Here is a 19,600-nt window from a genome sequence, read left to right as displayed (position 1 = left end):
TGACCCCAGGACCCCAAAACCTGACCCTAAAACCCCCCCCAACACCCCAAAACCCCTTCAAGACCCCAAAACCTGACCCCAGGACCCCAAAACCTGACTCCAGGACCCCCACCACCCATTCTTAGGATATTTTCAGGGTGCCCCCCCCTCTCACCTTGGACCCCCCCAGACCATCCCAGGACCCCAAACCCGACCCCAAAACCCCCCAGGACCCCAAACCTGACCCCAAGACCCCCCCCGGGACCCCAAAACCAAACCCCAAAACCCCAAAACCTGACCCTAGAAACCCCCCCAAGACCCCAAAACCCCTTCAAAATCCCAAACCTGACCCCTCAAAGACCCCAAAACCTGACCCTAGAACCCCCCCCAGGACCCCAAAACCCCTTCAAGACCCCAAAACCTGACCCCAGGACCCCCACCACCCATTTTTAGGATATTTTTCAGGTGCCCCCCCCTCTCACCTTGGACCCCCCCGGCCTCTTCAGGACCCCAAACCTGACCTCTCAAAGACCCCAAACCTGACCCCAGGACCCCCCCAGGACCCCAAAACCCCTTCAAAACCCCAAAACCTGACCCCAGGACCCCCACCACCCATCTTTAGGGTATTTTTAGGGTGGCCCCCCCTCTCACCTTGGACGCCCCCAGGACCCCAAATCTGAACCCAGGACCCCAATACCCCCCCAGGACCCCAAAACCTGACCCTAGAACCCCCCCCAGGACCCCAAAACCCCTTCAAGACCCCAAAATCTGACCCCAGGACCCCAAAACCTGACCCCAGGACCCCCACCACCCATTTTTAGGGTATTTTTAGGGTACCCCCCTCTCACCTTGGACCCCCCCCGCCTCTTCAGGACCCCAAACCTGACCCCTCAAAGACCCCAAAACCTGACCCCAAAACCCCAAAAGCCCCCAAAACCCCTTCAAGACCCCAAAACCTGACCCCAGGACCCCCACCACCCATCTTTAGGGTATTTTTCGGGTGCCCCCCCCTCTCACCTTGTACCCCCCCAGACCTGACCCCAGGACCCCAAACCCGACCCCAAAACCCCCCCAGGACCCCAAACCTGACCCCAGGACCCCAAAGCCAGACCCTAAAACCCCAAAACCTGACCCTAGAAACCCCCCAACACCCGAAAACCCCTTCAAAATCCCAAACCTGACCCCAGGACCCCAAAAACTGACCCTAGAAACCCCCCCAAACCCCCAAAACCCCTTCAAGACCCCAAAACCTGACCCCAGGACCCCCACCACCCACTCTTAGGGTATTTTTAGGGTGCTCCCCCCTCTCACCTTGGACCCCCCCAGACCTGACCCCAGGACCCCAAAACCTGACCCTAAAACCCCCCCCAACACCCCAAAACCCCTTCAAGACCCCAAAACCTGACCCCAGGACCCCAAAACCTGACTCCAGGACCCCCACCACCCATTCTTAGGATATTTTCAGGGTGCCCCCCCCTCTCACCTTGGACCCCCCCAGACCATCCCAGGACCCCAAACCCGACCCCAAAACCCCCCAGGACCCCAAACCTGACCCCAAGACCCCCCCCGGGACCCCAAAACCAAACCCCAAAACCCCAAAACCTGACCCTAGAAACCCCCCCAAGACCCCAAAACCCCTTCAAAATCCCAAACCTGACCCCTCAAAGACCCCAAAACCTGACCCTAGAACCCCCCCCCAGGACCCCAAAACCCCTTCAAGACCCCAAAACCTGACCCCAGGACCCCCACCACCCATTTTTAGGATATTTTTCAGGTGCCCCCCCCTCTCACCTTGGACCCCCCCGGCCTCTTCAGGACCCCAAACCTGACCCCTCAAAGACCCCAAAACCTGACCCCAAAAGCCCCCAAGCGCCCAAAACCCCTTCAAAACCCCAAAACCTGACCCCAGGACCCCCACCACCCATTTTTAGGGTATTTTTAGGGTGCCCCCCCCTCTCACCTTGGACCCCCCCGGCCTCTCCAGCCCATTTTTGAAGTCGAAGTTGGCGAGATCCCGATCCGGCCCCAAAAATCGACTCAGCTCGATCTTACTGCGGAACTTCTCCCCTGTAGGGCTGGGAAATTTGGGGGGGTGGAGGGGGAAAAACCCCAAATTAAATGGGGGGGGGGGTCCCCAGAATCCCATATGAGTTTCAGGGTGGGGGTTGAAGGAGAAAAGGGGAAACAGGTAAAGAAAAATGGGGGTAAAATTCGATTTATGGGGTGTGGGAATAAGGGGTGGGGGGACCCTAAAATTGGGGCTGTGTCCCCATAGGTAAGGATTTATGGGATGGAGGGGGCTCTGAGACCCCAAATAACCCCATGGGGACCCCAAATACCCCCATGGGGACCCCAAAATGCCCCATAAGAGGGGATTAATGGGGTAGGGGGGGCTCCGAGACCCCAAATACCCCCATGGAGACCCCAAATACCCCCACTGGATCCCCAGAAAGCCCCATAAGAGAGGATTAATGGGATATGAGGCAGCCTGAGACCCCAAATACCCCCATGGGGACCCCAAAATGCCCCATAAGAAGGGATTAATGGGGTACAGGGGGGCTATGAGACCCCAAATACCCCCACTGGGTCCCCAAAATGCCCCATAAGAGGGGATTAATGGGGTACAGGGGGGCTATGAGACCCCAAATACCCCCATGGGGACCCCAAATACCCCCATTGGGTCCCCAGAAAGCCCCATAAAAGGGGATTTATGGGGCACAAGGGGGCTCTGAGACCCCCAAATGCCCCCACTAGGTCCCCAAAATGCCCCATAGGAAAGGATTAATGGGATATGGGGCAGTCTGAGACCCCAAATAACCCCCATGGGGACCCCAAAATGCCCCATAAGAGCGGATGAAAGGGGCAAGTGGGGGGTCTGAGACCCCAAATACCCCCATGGAGACCCCAAATACCCCCATGGGGTCCCCAAAATGCCCCATAAGAAGGGATTAATGGGGTAGGGGGGGCTCCGAGACCCCAAATACCCCCATAGGGACCCCAAATACCCCCATGGAGACCCCAAAATGCCCCATAAAAGGAGATTTATGGGGCACAAGGGGGCTCTGAGACCCCCAAATGCCCCCATGGGGTCTCCAAAATGCCCCATAAGAGGGGATTAATGAGGTAGGGAGGGCTCTGAGACCCCAAAAACCCCTATGGGGACCCCAAATACCCCCAGGGGGTCCCCAAAATGCCCCCTAAGGGAGGATTAATGGGATATGGAGCAGTCTGAGACCCCAAATACCCCCATGGAGACCCCAAATACCCCCATTGGGTCCTCAAAAGGCCCCATAAAAGGGGATTAATGGGGTGGGGGGGCTCTGAGACCCCAAATACCCCCATGGAGACCCCAAATAACCCCATGGAGACCCCAAAATGCCCCATAAGAGGGGATTAATGGGGTGGGGGGGGCTCCGAGACCCCAAATACCCCCACTGGGTCCCCAAAATGCCCCATAAAAGGGGGTTTATGGGGTTCAAGGGGGCTCTGAGACCCCAAATACCCCCATGGAGACCCCAAAATGCCCCATAAAAGGAGATTTATGGGGTACAAGGGGGCTCTGAGACCCCAAATACCCCCATGGAGACCCCATAATGCCCCATAAGAGGGGATTAATGGGGTAGGGGGGGCTCTGAGACCCCAAATACCCCCATGGAGACCCCAAAATGCCCCATAAGAGGGGATTAATGGGGTGGGGGGGGCTCCGAGACCCCAAATACCCCCACTGGGTCCCCAAAATGCCCCATAAAAGGGGATTTATGGGGTTCAAGGGGGCTCTGAGACCCCAAATACCCCCATGGAGACCCCAAAAAGCCCCATAGGATAGAATTAATGGGGTGGGGAGGGCTCTGAGACCCCAAATACCCCCATGGGGTCCCCAAAAGGCCCCATAAAAGGAGATTTATGGGGTTCAAGGGGGCTCTGAGACCCCAAATGCCCCCACTAGGTCCCCAAAATGCCCCATAAGAGGGGATTAATGGAGTGGGGGGGCTCTGAGACCCCAAATACCCCCATGGAGACCCCAAAATGCCCCATAAGAAGGGATTAATGGGGTAGGGGAGGCTCTGAGACCCCAAATACCCCCATGGAGATCCCAAGTACCCCCATTGGGTCCCCAAAAGGCCCCATAAAAGGGGATTTATGGGGTTCAAGGGGGCTCTGAGACCCCAAATCCCCCCACTAGGTCCCCAAAATGCCCCATAAGAGGCGATTAATGGGGTGGGGGGGCTCTGAGACCCCAAATACCCCCATGGAGACCCCAAATACCCCCATTGGGTCCCCAAAATGCCCCATAAGAGGGGATTAATGGGATGGGGGGGGCTCCGAGACCCCAAATACCCCCATAGGGACCCCAAAATGCCCCATAGGAGGGAATTAATGGGGTGGGGGGGGCTTTGAGACCCCAAATACCCCCAATGGGTCCCCAAAATGCCCCATAAAAGGGGATTTATGGGGTTCAAGGGGGCTCTGAGACCCCAAATACCCCCATGGAGACCCCAAAAAGCCCCATAGGATAGAATTAATGGGGTGGGGGGGGCTCTGAGACCCCAAATACCCCCATGGGGTCCCCAAAAGGCCCCATAAAAGGGGATTTATGGGGTTCAAGGGGGCTCTGAGACCCCAAATGCCCCCACTAGGTCCCCAAAATGCCCCATAAGAGGGGATTAATGGAGTGGGGGGGCTCTGAGACCCCAAATACCCCCATGGAGACCCCAAAATGCCCCATAAGAGGGGATTTATGGGGTAGGGGGGGCTCTGAGACCCCAAATACCCCCATGGGGTCTCCAAAATGCCCCATAAGAGGGGATTAATGGGGTAGGGGGGGGCTCCGAGACCCCAAATACCCCCATGGGGACCCCAAAATGCCCCATAAGAGGGGATTTATGGGATGGGGGGGTTCTGAGACCCCAAATACCCCCATGGAGACCCCAAAATACCCCATAAGAAGGGATTAATGGGGTAGGGGTGGCTCTGAGACCCCAAATACCCCCATGGGGACCCCAAATACCCCCATTGGGTCCCCAAAATGCCCCATAAGAGGGGATTAATGGGGTAGGGGAGGCTCTGAGACCCCAAATACCCCCATTGGGTCCCCAAAAGGCCCCATAAAAGGGGATTAATGGGGTGGGGGGGCTCTGAGACCCCAAATACCCCCATGGAGATCCCAAGTACCCCCATTGGGTCCCCAAAAGGCCCCATAAAAGGGGATTTATGGGGTTCAAGGGGGCTCTGAGACCCCAAATCCCCCCACTAGGTCCCCAAAATGCCCCATAAGAGGCGATTAATGGGGTGGGGGGGCTCTGAGACCCCAAATACCCCCATGGAGACCCCAAATACCCCCATTGGGTCCCCAAAATGCCCCATAAGAGGGGATTAATGGGATGGGGGGGGCTCCGAGACCCCAAATACCCCCATAGGGACCCCAAAATGCCCCATAGGAGGGAATTAATGGGGTGGGGGGGGCTTTGAGACCCCAAATACCCCCAATGGGTCCCCAAAATGCCCCATAAAAGGGGATTTATGGGGTTCAAGGGGGCTCTGAGACCCCAAATACCCCCATGGAGACCCCAAAAAGCCCCATAGGATAGAATTAATGGGGTGGGGGGGGCTCTGAGACCCCAAATACCCCCATGGGGTCCCCAAAAGGCCCCATAAAAGGGGATTTATGGGGTTCAAGGGGGCTCTGAGACCCCAAATGCCCCCACTAGGTCCCCAAAATGCCCCATAAGAGGGGATTAATGGAGTGGGGGGGCTCTGAGACCCCAAATACCCCCATGGAGACCCCAAAATGCCCCATAAGAGGGGATTTATGGGGTAGGGGGGGCTCTGAGACCCCAAATACCCCCATGGGGTCTCCAAAATGCCCCATAAGAGGGGATTAATGGGGTAGGGGGGGGCTCCGAGACCCCAAATACCCCCATGGGGACCCCAAAATGCCCCATAAGAGGGGATTAATGGGATGGGGGGGTTCTGAGACCCCAAATACCCCCATGGAGACCCCAAATACCCCCACTAGATCCCCAGAAAGCCCCATAAGAGAGGATTAATGGGATATGAGGCAGCCTGAGACCCCAAATACCCCCATGGGGACCCCAAAATGCCCCATAAGAGGGGATTAATGGGGTAGGGGGGGCTCTGAGACCCCAAATACTTCCATAGGGACCCCAGAATGCCCCATAAAAGGAGATTTATGGGGTACAAGGGGGCTCTGAGACCCCAAATACCCCCATGGAGACCCCAAAATGCCCCATAAAAGGAGATTTATGGGGTACGAGGGAGCTCTGAGACCCCAAATACCCCCATAGGGACCCCAGAATGCCCCATAAGAGGGGATGAGTGGGGTGGGGGGGGCTTTGAGACCCCAAATACCCCCATAGGGACCCCAAAATGCCCCATAAGAGGGGATTAATGGGGTGGGGGGGCTCTGAGACCCCAAATACCCCCATGGAGACCCCAGAACTGCCCATAGGAGCAGATTAACAGTGTGTGCGGGGGCTGATAGGAGTGTTTTGGGGTTTTTTTTTGGGGGGGGGCGGGAGGAAAAGGAATATTTAGGGTTTACCTCTGATAATAGGTATCAGTGCGACCGCAGGTGGCCCCCGATTTTCGGAAAGCTTCCCTTCTTTTCCAGCCTGGCCCCAAAGCAGGGCATTCCACCCAACCCTCCGCCATGCTGCCCAGGGTGGGGGGGGTGGGGAAGGTCACTGGAAAAAAAAAATTAAAAAAAACCCATCAGAAATAACTTAAAAACACCCAAAATTGAGCTCCCCCCCTTCCTCCCAACCTCCTCCATCGCTTCCTGCTTGGCTCGCTGGAGGCCACGCCCCCTCCGCTAAGCCACGCCCACTTCCCGTAGAAACGCGTTGCGCCAGGCCACGCCCCTTTTCCGCAAGCCACGCCCACCCTCTTCCATAAGCCACGCGTTTCAAGCTGCGCCAGGCCACGCCCACTCCCCCTAAGCCACGCCCCCCCTTCCGCGGTTAATCCTCAGCCAGGCCACGCCCACTTCCTGGGTAAACTAACTTCCTGGTTCAGGGCACTTCCGCTTTAGGCCACGCCCCTTCGGTAAACCTTGCTTACTTCCTGGATTCGAGCACTTCCGCCTTAGGCCACGCCCCCCTCTCTAAGCCTAGCTTACTTCCTGGATTCGAGCACTTCCGCCTTAGGCCACGCCCCCCTTCGCTAAGCCCCGCCCCCTCCCAAACAAACCCAAATCCCCCATTTCTCCCCCCCCCCATAAAACCCCAAAATGGCCCCAAATCCCTCATTTTTCTCCCCAAAACGACCCCAAACCCAACGTCATCCCACAAAACCCCCAAAAAACGACCGAAATCCCCCCAAAATGACCCCAAATGCCCCATTCCCCCCCAAAAAAAACCCCAAATCCCCCCAAAATGACCCTAAATCCCCCCAAAATGACCCCAAATCCCCCATTTCCCCCCCCAGAAAAACCCCAAATCCAACAAGATCCCATAAACCCCCCCCAAAATGACCCCAAATCCCCACAAAATGACCCCAAATCCCCCATTCCCCCCCAAAAAACCCCAAATTCCTCATTTCCCCCCCCCAGGAAAACCCCAAATCCAACAAGATCCCATAAACCCACCCCAAATGACCCCAAACCCCCCCAAAAAACCCCAAATCCCCACTTTTCCCATATAAATCCCCTTTTTCACCCCCCCCAAAAAACCCCAATCCCCCCCACAATAAAAAACCCCAAAACCCCCCCATATTACCCCCAAATCCCCCCCCAAAAAACCCCACATTTCCCCCCTATACCCCATACTTCCCCCCCACCCCCCCCAAAAATCCCATATTTCCCACTTAACCCCCCCCCAAAACCCCATATTATCCCCCACCCCCCCCCAAAAACCCCAAATTCCCCCCCAAACCACCCCTAAAACCCCCTAAAAACCCCATATTTCCCCCTGACCCCCCCAAAAAAAACCCATATTACCCCCACCCCCCCCCAAAAAACCCCAAATCCCCCCCCAAACCCCACAATCCCCCCCAAAACTCCCCCATTCCCCCCCCAAACCCCCATATTTCCCCCCCACCCCCCAAAAAAACCCCAAATTACTCCCTAAAAACCCCATATTTCCCCCTAACCCCCCCAAAAACCCCCAATCCACCCCCAAACCTCCCCTATTTCCCCCCCACAAACCCCATATTTCCCCCCACCCCCCCCAAAAACCCCATATTTCCCCCCCAAACCCCACTTTCTGCCCCCCAACACCCCCCACCCGCCCATAAACCCCATATTTCCCCCTGCCCCCCCCAAACCCCCCCCATCCCCCCCCAAAACACCATTCCTGCCCCCAACCCCCCCCATTTCCCCCCCAAATCCCCCCCACCTCCCCCCCCAAAACCCCAAACCCCCACTTTTCCCCCACCTCCCCCCCCATAAACCCCATATTTCCCCCTGCCCCCCCCCAAAACCCCCACATTTCCCACAACCCCCCCCTCCTGCCCCCCAGACCCCATATTACCCCCCCAACCCCCCCCATTTCCCCCCCAAATCCCCCTTCTGCCCCCCCACCCCCCCATAAATCCCATATTTCCCCCCCAAACCCCCCCACCCCCCCCCCAAAACACCATTCCTGCCCCCAACCCCCATTTCCCCCCAAATCCCCCCCCACAAACCCCAAACCCCCACTTTTCCCCCACCTCCCCCCCCATAAACCCCATATTTCCCCCCCATACCCCCCATAAACCCCCACATTTCCCACGACCCCCCCCCTCCTGCCCCCCAGACCCCATATGACCCCCCCAACCCCCCCCATTTCCACCCCAAATCCCCCTTTCTGTCCCCCCACCCCCCCACAAACCCCATATTTCCCCCTGCCCCCCCCCCCAGACCCCCATCCCCCCCCAAAACACCATTCCTGCCCCCAACCCCCCCCCATTTCCCCCCCAAATCCCCCCCACCTCCCCCCCCAAAACCCCAAACCCCCACTTTCCCCCCACCTCCCCCCCCATAAACCCCATATTTCCCCCCCATACCCCCCAAAACCCCCACATTTCCCACGACCCCCCCCCTCCTGCCCCCCAGACCCCATATTACCCCCCCAACCCCCCCATTTCCCCCCCAAATCCCCCTTTCTGCCCCCCCACCCCCCCATAAACCCCATATTTCCCCCTGCCCCCCCCCAAACCCCCCCCATCCCCCCCCAAAACACCATTCCTGCCCCCAACCCCCCCCATTTCCCCCCAAATCCCCCCTCCAAACCCCAAACCCCCACTATTCCCCCACCTCCCCCCCCATAAACCCCATATTTCCCCCTGGCCCCCCCCCAAAACCCCCACATTTCCCACAACCCCCCCCTCCTGCCCCCCAGACCCCATATTACCCCCCCAACCCCCCCCATTTCCACCACAAATCCCCCTTTCTGCCCCCCCACCCCCCCATAAATCCCATATTTCCCCCCCAAACCCCCCCCACCCCCCCCAAAACACCATTCCTGCCCCCAACCCCCCCCATTTCCCCCCCAAATCCCCCCCACCTCCCCCCCCCAAACCCCAAACCCCCACTTTTCCCCCACCTTCCCCCCCCAAAACCCCCACATTTCCCACGACCCCCCCCCTCCTGCCCCCCAGACCCCATATTACCCCCCCAACCCCCCCATTTCCCCCCCAAATCCCCCTTTCTGCCCCCCCACCCCCCCATAAATCCCATATTTCCCCCCCAAACCCCCCCATCCCCCCCCAAAACACCATTCCTGCCCCCAACCCCCCCTATTTCCCCCCAAATCCCCCCACCTCCCCCCCCCAAAACCCCAAACCCCCACTTTTCCCCCACCTCCCCCCCCAAAACCCCCCCATTTCCCACGACCCCCCCTTCCTGCCCCCCAGACCCCATATTTCCCCCCCCAACCCCCCCAAATCCCCTTTCTGCCCCCCCCACCCCCCCATAAATCCCGTATTTCCCCCCCAAACCCCCCCACCCCCCCTCAAAACACCATTCCTGCCCCCAACCCCCCCCCATTTCCCCCCAAATCCCCCCCCAAACCCCAAACCCCCACTTTTCCCCCACCTCCCCCCCCATAAACCCCATATTTCCCCCTGCCCCCCCCCAAAACCCCCACGTTACCCACGACCCCCCCCTTCCTGCCCCCCAGACCCCATATTACCCCCCCAACCCCCCCATTTCCCCCCCAAGTCCCCCTTTCTGCCCCCCCACCCCCCCATAAACCCCATATTTCCCCCTGCCCCCCCCCCCCAAACCCCCCCATCCCCCCCCAAAACACCATTCCTGCCCCCAACCCCCCGCCATTTCCCCCCAAATCCCCCCCACCTCCCCCCCCAAACCCCAAACCCCCACTTTTCCCCCACCTCCCCCCCCAAAACCCCCCTTTCCCACCCCCCCGGCCCCCCCCCGCCCCCCATACCTGCCACCCCATGTCCCGCCCGCTCGTGGCGCAGCTGCAGCCGGAAGCGGAAGTGCCGGAGGCCACGTGACGACGCGCGCAGCCAATGGCGTGAAGAGGAGAGCGCAGTAGGGGGGGGGAGGCGGGGCGTCACGTGACGGAGCGCTGGCGGGATGAGGGGTATGCAAATGAGATGATCACGTGGCTCTCCGCCGCCGAATCCGGTTGGAGGGCGGAGTGCGCGCCGAGGGACACGTGATCGACGAGGGGGGCGGGGATATGCTAATGAGGCGTCTTAAAGCGGTGCCTGTCGGGAGATCTCTGGAGCCCCATAAGGACCTGTCCGAAAACCCCATAGGGGGCGTCTCGGCCCTATAGAGACCCCAAAACCCCATAGGGACACCCAAAACCCCATAAGGAGCCCAAAACCCCATAAGGAGCCCCAAAAACCCCACAGGGTCACCCAAAACCCCATAAGGACACCCAAAACCCCATAAGGAGCCCCAAAACCCCATAAGGAGCCCCAAAACCCCATAGGGACACCCCAAACACCATAGAGACCCCTCAGCCCTATAGGAAACCCCAAAACCCCATAGGGAACCCCCTCGCCCCATAGAGACCCCATAGGGACCCCAAAACCCCATAGAGACCCCCAAAATCCCATAGGGGACCTTCAGCCCTATAGGAACCCCAAAACCCCACAGGGAACCCATAGAGACCCCATAGGGTTCCCTCAGCCCTATAGGAACCCCAAAAATCCCCATAGGGAACCCCTAACCCTATAGAGACCCCCCAGAACCCCATAGAGACCCCTGAGACCCACAGAGACCCCAAAACCCCATAGAGACCCCCAGAATCCCATAGGGAACCCCCTGTCCCCATAGAGACCCCTAAAACCCCAGAGAGACCCTCTAACCCTATAAAGAGCCCCAGAATCCCATAGAGACCCCCAGAACCCCATAGAAACTCCTTAGATCCCATAGAGACCCTCAGAACCCCATAGAGACCCTCAGAACCCCATAGGAAACGCCCAGCCCTATAGGAACCCCAAAACCCCATAAAGAACCCCTTGTCCCCATAGAGACCCCAAAAACCCCATAGAGACCCCTTCACCTCATAGAGACCCCATAGAGACCCCCGAACCCCATAGGGAACCCTCTGCCCTATAGGGACCCCAAAACCGGATAGAGAACCCCCTCGCCCCATAGAGACCCCATAGGGACCCCAAAACCCCATAGAGACCCCCAAAATCCCATAGGGGACCTTCAGCCCTATAGGAACCCCAAAACCCCACAGGGAACCCATAGAGACCCCATAGGGATCCCTCAGCCCTATAGGAACCCCTAAACCCCATAGAGAGCCCCTAGCCCTATAGAGACCCCCAAAACCCCATAGAGACCCCTGAGACCCACAGAGACCCCAAAACCCCATAGAGACCCCCAGAATCCCATAGGGAACCCCCTGTCCCCATAGAGACCCCTAAAACCCCATAGAGACCCCCTAACCCTATAAAGAGCCCCAGAATCCCATAGAGACCCCCAGAACCCCATAGAGACCCCTTAGATCACATAGAGACCCCAAAACCCCATAGAGACCCTCAGAACCCCATAGGAAACGCCCAGCCCTATAGGAACCCCAAAACCCCATAAAGAACCCCTTGTCCCCATAGAGACCCCAAAAACCCCATAGAGACCCCTTCACCTCATAGAGACCCCATAGAGACCCCCGAACCCCATAGGGAACCCTCTGCCCTATAGGGACCCCAAAACCCCACAGGGAACCCATAGAGACCCCATAAGGATCCCTCAGCCCTATAGGAACCCCAAACACCCCATAGAGAACCCCTAACCCTATAGGGACTCCCAGAACCCCATAGAAACCCCTTAGACCCACAGAGACCCCAGAACCCCATAGAGACCCCTCAGCCCTATAGGAAACCCCAAAACCCCATAGGGAACCCCCTCGCCCCATAGAGACCCCATAGGGACCCCAAAACCCCATAGAGACCCCCAAAATCCCATAGGGAACCCTCAGCCCTATAGGGACCCCAAAACCCCATAGAGAACCCCTAACCCTATAGAGACCCCCAGAACCCCATAGGGACCCCTCAAACCCCATAGGGAACCCGTCAGCCCTATAGGAACCCCAAAACCCCATAGAGACCCTCAGAACCCCATAGGAACCACTCAGCCCTATAGGAACCCCAAAACTCCATAGGGAACTCATAGAGACCCCATAGGGATCCATCAGCCATATAGGAACCCCAGAACCCCATAGAGACCCCTTAGACCCACAGAGACCCCAAAACCCCATAGAGACCCTCAGAACCCCATAGGGAACCCCCTGTCCCCATAGAGACCCCCAAAACCCCATAGAGACCCCCTAACCCTATAAAGAGCCCCAGAATCCCATAGAGACCCCCAGAACCCCATAGAAACCCCTTAGATCCCATAGAGACCCCAAAACCCCATAGAGACCCTCAGAACCCCATAGGAAACCCCCAGCCCTATAGGAACCCCAAAACCCCATAGGGAACCCCTTGTCCCCATAGAGACCCCAAAAACCCCATAGACACCCCTTCGCCTCATAGAGACCCCATAGAGACCGCCGAACCCCATAGGGACCCCTCAGCCCTATAGGGACCCCACAACCCCATAGGGACACCCAAAATCCCATAGGGAACTTCTAAACCTATAGGGACCCCACAACCCCATAGGGAACCCCTAGCCCTATAGAGACCCCCAGAACCCCATAGAGACACCCCAAACCCCATAAGGAACCGCAAAAACCCCATAGGGACATCCAAAACCCCATAAGGAGCCCCAAAGACCCCATAGGGACACCCCAAACCCCATAGAGACCCATCAGGCCTATAGGAAACCCCAAAACCCCATAGGGAAGCGATAGAGACCCCATAGAGACCCAAAAATCCCATAGGGAACCCATACAGACCCCATAGGAACACTTCAGCCCTATAGGAAACCCAAAACCCCATAGGGAACCCCCTCGCCCCATAGAGACCCCATAGGGACCCCAAAACCCCATAGAGACCCCCAAAACCCCATAGGGGACCTTCAGCCCTATAGGAACCCCAAAACCCCATAGGGAACCCATAGAGACCCCATAGGGATCCCTCAGCCCTATAGGAACCCCAAAACCCCATAGGGAACCCCCTCGCCCCATAGAGACCCCATAGGGACCCCAAAACCCCATAGAGACCCCCAAAATCCCATAGGGGACCTTCAGCCCTATAGGAACCCCAAAACCCCATAGGGAACCCATAGAGACCCCATAGGGATCCCTCAGCCCTATAGGAACCCCAACCACCCCATAGGGAACCCCTAACCCTATAGGGACCCCCAGAACCCCATAGAGACCCCTCAAACCCCATAGGGAACCCGTCAGCCCTACAGGAACCCCAAAACCCCATAGAGACCTCCAGAACCCCATAGAGACCCCATAGGGACTCCAGAACCCCATAGGAACCCCTCAGCCCTATAGGAACCCCAAAACCCCACAGGGAACTCATAGAGACCCCATAGGGATCCCTCAGCCCTATAGGAACCCCAAAACCCCATAGGGAACCCCGTGTCCCATAGAGACCCCCAGAACCCCATAGAAACCCCTTAGACCCACAGAGACCCCAAAACCCCATAGAGACCCTCAGAACCCCATAGGAAACCCCAGCCCTATAGGAACCCCAAAACCCCATAGGGAAGACATAGAGACCCCATAGGGACCCAAAAATCCCATAGGGAACCCATACAGACCCCATAGGAACACTTCAGCCCTATAGGAAACCCAAAACCCCATAGGGAACCCCCTCGCCCCATAGAGACCCCATAGGGACCCCAAAACCCCATAGAGACCCCCAAAATCCCATAGGGGACCTTCAGCCCTATAGCAACACCAAAACCCCACAGGGAACCCATAGAGACCCCATAGGGATCCCTCAGCCCTATGGGAACCCCAAAACCCCATGGAGAGCCCCTAGCCCTATAGAGACCCTCAGAACCCCATAGAGACCCCATAGGGACCCCAGGACCCCATAGGAACCCCTCAGCCCTATAGGAACCCCAAAACCCCATAGGGAACCCATAGAGACCCCATAGGGATCCCTCAGCCCTATAGGATCCCCAACAACCCCATAAAGAGCCCCTAACCCTATAGAGACCCCCAGAACCCCATAGAGACCCCTTAGACCCACAGAGACCCCAAAACCCCATAGAGACCCTCAGAATCCCATAGAGAACCCCCTGTCCCCATAGAGACCCCTAAAACCCCATAGAGACCCCCTAACCCTATAAAGAGCCCCAGAATCCCATAGGGACCCCCAGAACCCCATAGGGATCCTTCAGACCCACAGAGACCCCAAAACCCCATAGAGACCCTCAGAACCCCATAGGAAACCCCCAGCCCTATAGGAACCCCTAAAACCCCATAGGGAACCCCCTCGCCCCATAGAGACCCCATAGGGACCCCAAAACCCCATAGAGACCCCCAAAATCCCATAGGGGACCTTCAGCCCTATAGGAACCCCAAAACCCCACAGGGAACCCATAGAGACCCCATAAGGATCCCTCAGCCCTATAGGACCCCCAACAACCCCATAGGGAACCCATAGAGACCCCATAGGGATCGCTCAGCCCTATAGAGACCCCTAAAACCCCATAGAGACCCCCTAACCCTATAAAGAGCCCCAGAATCCCATAGAGACCCCCAGAACCCCATAGGGATCCTTTAGACCCACAGAGACCCCAAAACCCCATAGAGACCCTCAGAACCCCATAGGAAACCCCCAGCCCTATAGGAACCTCAAAAACCCATAGAGACGCCCAGAACCCCATAGAGACCCCTCAGCCCTATAGGAACCCCAAAACCCCATAGGGAACCCCCTCGCCCCATAGAGACCCCATAGGGACCCCAAAACCCCATAGAGACCCCAAAAACCCCATAGGGACACTTCAGCCCTATAGGAACCCCAAAACCCCATAGGGAACCCATAGAGACCCCATAAGGATCCCTCAGCCCTATAGGACCCCCAACAACCCCATAGGGAACCCCTAGCCCTATAGAGACCCCCAGAACCCCATAGGGACCCCTCAAACCCCATAGGGAACCCATAGAGACCCCATAGGGATCCCTCAGCCCTATAGAGACCCCTAAAACCCCATAGAGACCCCCTAACCCTATAAAGAGCCCAAGAATCCCATAGAGACCCCCAGAACCCCATAGGGATCCTTTAGACCCACAGAGACCCCAAAACCCCATAGAGACCCTCAGAACCCCATAGGAAAGCCCCAGCCCTATAGGAACCCCAAAACCCCACAGGGAAGACATAGAGACCCCATAGGGACCCAAAAATCCCATAGGGAACCCATATAGACCCCATAGGAACACTTCAGCCCTATAGGAAACCCAAAACCCCATAGGGAACCCCCTCGCCCCATAGAGACCCCATAGGGACCCCAAAACCCCATAGAGACCCCCAAAACCCCATAGGGGACCTTCAGCCCTATAGCAACACCAAAACCCCTCAGGGAACCCATAGAGACCCCATAGGGATCCCTCAGCCCTATAGGAACCCCAAAACCCCATAGAGAGCCCCTAGCCCTATAGAGACCCCCAGAACCCCATAGAGACCCCTTAGACCCACAGAGACCCCAAAAGCCCATAGAGACCCTCAGAACCCCATAGGAAACCCCCAGCCCTATAGGAACCTCAAAAACCCATAGAGACGCCCAGAACCCCATAGAGACCCCTCAGCCCTATAGGAACCCCAAAACCCCATAGGGAACCCCCTCGCCCCATAGAGACCCCATAGGGACCCCAAAACCCCATAGAGACCCCCAAAATCCCATAGGGGACCTTCAGCCCTATAGGAACCCCAAAACCCCATAGGGAACCCATAGAGACCCCATAGGGATCCATCAGCCCTATAGGAACCCCAAAACCCCATAGAGACCCCTTAGACCCACAGAGACCCCAAAACCCCATAGAGACCCCCAGAATCCCATAGGGAACCCCCTGTCCCCATAGAGACACCTAAAACCCCATAGAGACCCCCTAACCCTATAAAGAGCCCCAGAATCCCATAGAGACCCCCAGAACCCCATAGAAACCCCTTAGATCCCATAGAGACCCCAAAACCCCATAGAGACCCTCAGAACCCCATAGGAAACCCCCAGCCCTATAGGAACCCCAAAACCCCATAGGGAAGACATACAGACCCCATAGGGACCCAAAAATCCCATAGGGAACCCATACAGACCCCATAGGAACACTTCAGCCCTATAGGAAACCAAAACCCCATAGGGAACCCCCTCGCCCCATAGAGACCCCATAGGGACCCCAAAACCCCATAGAGACCCCCAAAACCCCATAGGGGACCTTCAGCCCTATAGGAACCCCAAAACCCCATAGGGAACCCATAGAGACCCCATAGGGATCCATCAGCCCTATAGGAACCCCAACAACCCCATAGGGAACTCCTAATCCTAAAGAGACCCCCAGAACCCCATAGGGACCCCTGAAACCCCATAGGGAACCCGTCAGCCCTATAGGAACCCCAAAACCCCATAGAGACGTCCAGAACCCCATATAGACCCCATAGGGACCCCAGGACCCCATAGGAACCCCTCAGCCCTATAGGAACCCCAAAACCCCATAGGGAACCCATAGAGACCCCATAGGGACCCAAAAATCCCATAGGGAACCCATACAGACCCCATAGGAACACTTCAGCCCTATAGGAAACCCAAAACCCCATAGGGAAACCCCTCGCCCCATAGAGACCCCATAGGGACCCCCCAAACCCCATAGAGACCCCCAAAATCCCATAGGGGACCTTCAGCCCTATAGGAACCCGAAAACCCCATAGGGAACACATAGAGACCCCATAGGGATCCCTCAGCCCTATAGGAACCCCAAAACCCCATAGGGAACCCATAGAGACCCCATAGGGATCCCTCAGCCCTATAGGAACCCCAAAACCCCATAGGGAACCCCTAACCCTATAGAGACCCCCAAAACCCCATAGGGACCCTTTAGACCCACAGAGACCCCAAAGCCCCATAGAGACCCCCAGAATCCCATAGGGAACCCCCTGTCCCCATAGAGACCCCTAAAACCCCATAGAGACCCCCTAACCCTATAAAGAGCCCCAGAATCCCATAGAGACCCCCAAAACCCCATAGAGACCCTCAGAACCCCATAGGAACCCCTCAGCCCTATAGGAACCCCAAAACCCCATAGGGAACCCATAGAGACCCCATAGGGACCCAAAAATCCCATAGGGAACCCATACAGACCCCATAGGAACACTTCAGCCCTATAGGAAACCCAAAACCCCATAGGGAACCCCCTCGCCCCATAGAGACCCCATAGGGACCCCAAAACCCCATAGAGACCCCCAAAATCCCATAGGGGACCTTCAGCCCTATAGGAACCCCAAAACCCCACAGGGAACCCATAGAGACCCCATAGGGACCCAAAAATCCCATAGGGAACCCATACAGACCCCATAGGAACACTTCAGCCCTATAGGAAACCCAAAACCCCATAGGGAACCCCCTCGCCCCATAGAGACCCCATAGGGACCCCCCAAACCCCATAGAGACCCCCAAAATGCCATAGGGGACCTTCAGCCCTATAGGAACCCCAAAACCCCACAGGGAACCCATAGAGACCCCATAGGGATCCCTCAGCCCTATAGGAACCCCAAAACCCCATAGGGAACCCCTAACCCTATAGAGACCCCCAGAACCCCATAGAGACCCCTTAGACCCATAGGGACCCCAAAACCCCATAGAGACCCCCAGAATCCCATAGGGAACCCCCTGTCCCCATAGAGACCCCTAAAACCCCAGAGAGACCCCCTAACCCTATAAAGAGCCCCAGAATCCCATAGAGACCCCTTAGATCCCATAGAGACCCCAAAACCCCATAGAGACCCTCAGAACCCCATAGGAACCCCCAGCCCTATAGGAACCCCAAAACCCCATAAAGAACCCCTTGTCCCCATAGAGACCCCAAAAACCCCATAGACACCCCTTCGCCTCATAGAGACCCCATAGAGACCGCCGAACCCCATAGGGACCCCTCAGCCCTATAGGGACCCCACAACCCCATAGGGAACCCCTAGCCCTATAGAGACCCCCAGAACCCCATAGGGACCCCTCAAACCCCATAGGGAACCCATAGAGACCCCATAGGGATCCCTCAGCCCTATAGAGACCCCTAAAACCCCATAGAGACCCCCTAACCCTATAAAGAGCCCCAGAATCCCATAGGGACCCCCAGAACCCCATAGGGATCCTTCAGACCCACAGAGACCCCAAAACCCCATAGAGACCCTCAGAACCCCATAGGAAACCCCCAGCCCTATAGGAACCCCAAAACCCCATAGGGAACCCCTTGTCCCCATAGAGACCCCAAAAACCCCATAGACACCCCTTCGCCTCATAGAGACCCCATAGAGACCCCCGAACCCCATAGGGACCCCTCAGCCCTATAGGGACCCCCAAACCCCATAGGGACACCCAAAATCCCATAGGGAACTTCTAACCCTATAGGGACCCCACAACCCCATAGGGAACCCCTAGCCCTATAGAGACCCCCAGAACCCCACAGAGACACCCCAAACCCCATAAGGAACCGCAAAAACCCCATAGGGACATCCAAAACCCCATAAGGAGCCCCAAAGACCCCATAGGGACACCCCAAACCCCATAAGAACCCCTCAGCCCTATAGGAACCCCAAAACCCCATAGGGAAGACATAGAGACCCCATAGGGACCCAAAAATCCCATAGGGAACCCATACAGACCCCATAGGAACACTTCAGCCCTATAGGAAACCCAAAACCCCATAGGGAACACCCTCGCCCCATAGAGACCCCATAGGGACCCCCCAAACCCCATAGAGACCCCCAAAATCCCATAGGGGACCTTCAGCCCTATAGGAACCCGAAAACCCCATAGGGAACACATAGAGACCCCATAGGGATCCCTCAGCCCTATAGGAACCCCAAAACCCCATAGGGAACCCCTAGCCCTATAGAGACCCCCAGAACCCCATAGAGACCCCTGAGACCCACAGAGACCCCAAAACCCCATAGAGACCCCCAGAATCCCATAGGGAACCCCCTGTCCCCATAGAGACCCCTAAAACCCCATAGAGACCCCCTAACCCTATAAAGAGCCCCAGAATCCCATAGGGACCCCCAGAACCCCATAGGGATCCTTTAGACCCAC

General features: G+C 57.3%; 1 protein-coding gene across 12 annotated transcripts in view; it reads right to left on the bottom strand.

The window, feature by feature from the left end:
* Positions 1-10,453, bottom strand: part of LOC149914661 (methyl-CpG-binding domain protein 1-like) — a 72,048-nt gene extending 61,595 nt beyond the window's left edge. For 11 of the 12 annotated variants that reach the window (XM_090126792.1, XM_090126789.1, XM_090126788.1 and 8 more), the window contains exons 1-3: positions 10,368-10,453; positions 6,542-6,683; positions 1,940-2,054 (exon numbers count right to left, since the gene is read on the bottom strand). In XM_090126792.1, the coding sequence (XP_089982918.1) occupies positions 1,940-2,054; positions 6,542-6,651 (225 nt within the window). In that variant the 5' untranslated portion in view covers positions 6,652-6,683; positions 10,368-10,453. Of the gene's footprint in view, positions 1-1,939; positions 2,055-6,541; positions 6,684-6,763; positions 7,342-10,367 lie in introns of those variants that run through there. The other variant, XM_090126786.1, reaches the window with a different exon arrangement.
* Positions 10,454-19,600: the final 9,147 nt, after the last annotated feature.

This window comes from Phasianus colchicus, chromosome 29 (assembly GCF_987193195.1).
Source record: "Phasianus colchicus chromosome 29, bPhaCol1.hap1.1, whole genome shotgun sequence".
In the NCBI taxonomy this organism is placed as follows: Eukaryota; Metazoa; Chordata; class Aves; order Galliformes; family Phasianidae; genus Phasianus; species Phasianus colchicus.
The sequence above is the reverse complement of the archived record's forward strand: the minus strand, read 5'-3'. Positions and strand labels throughout refer to the sequence as shown.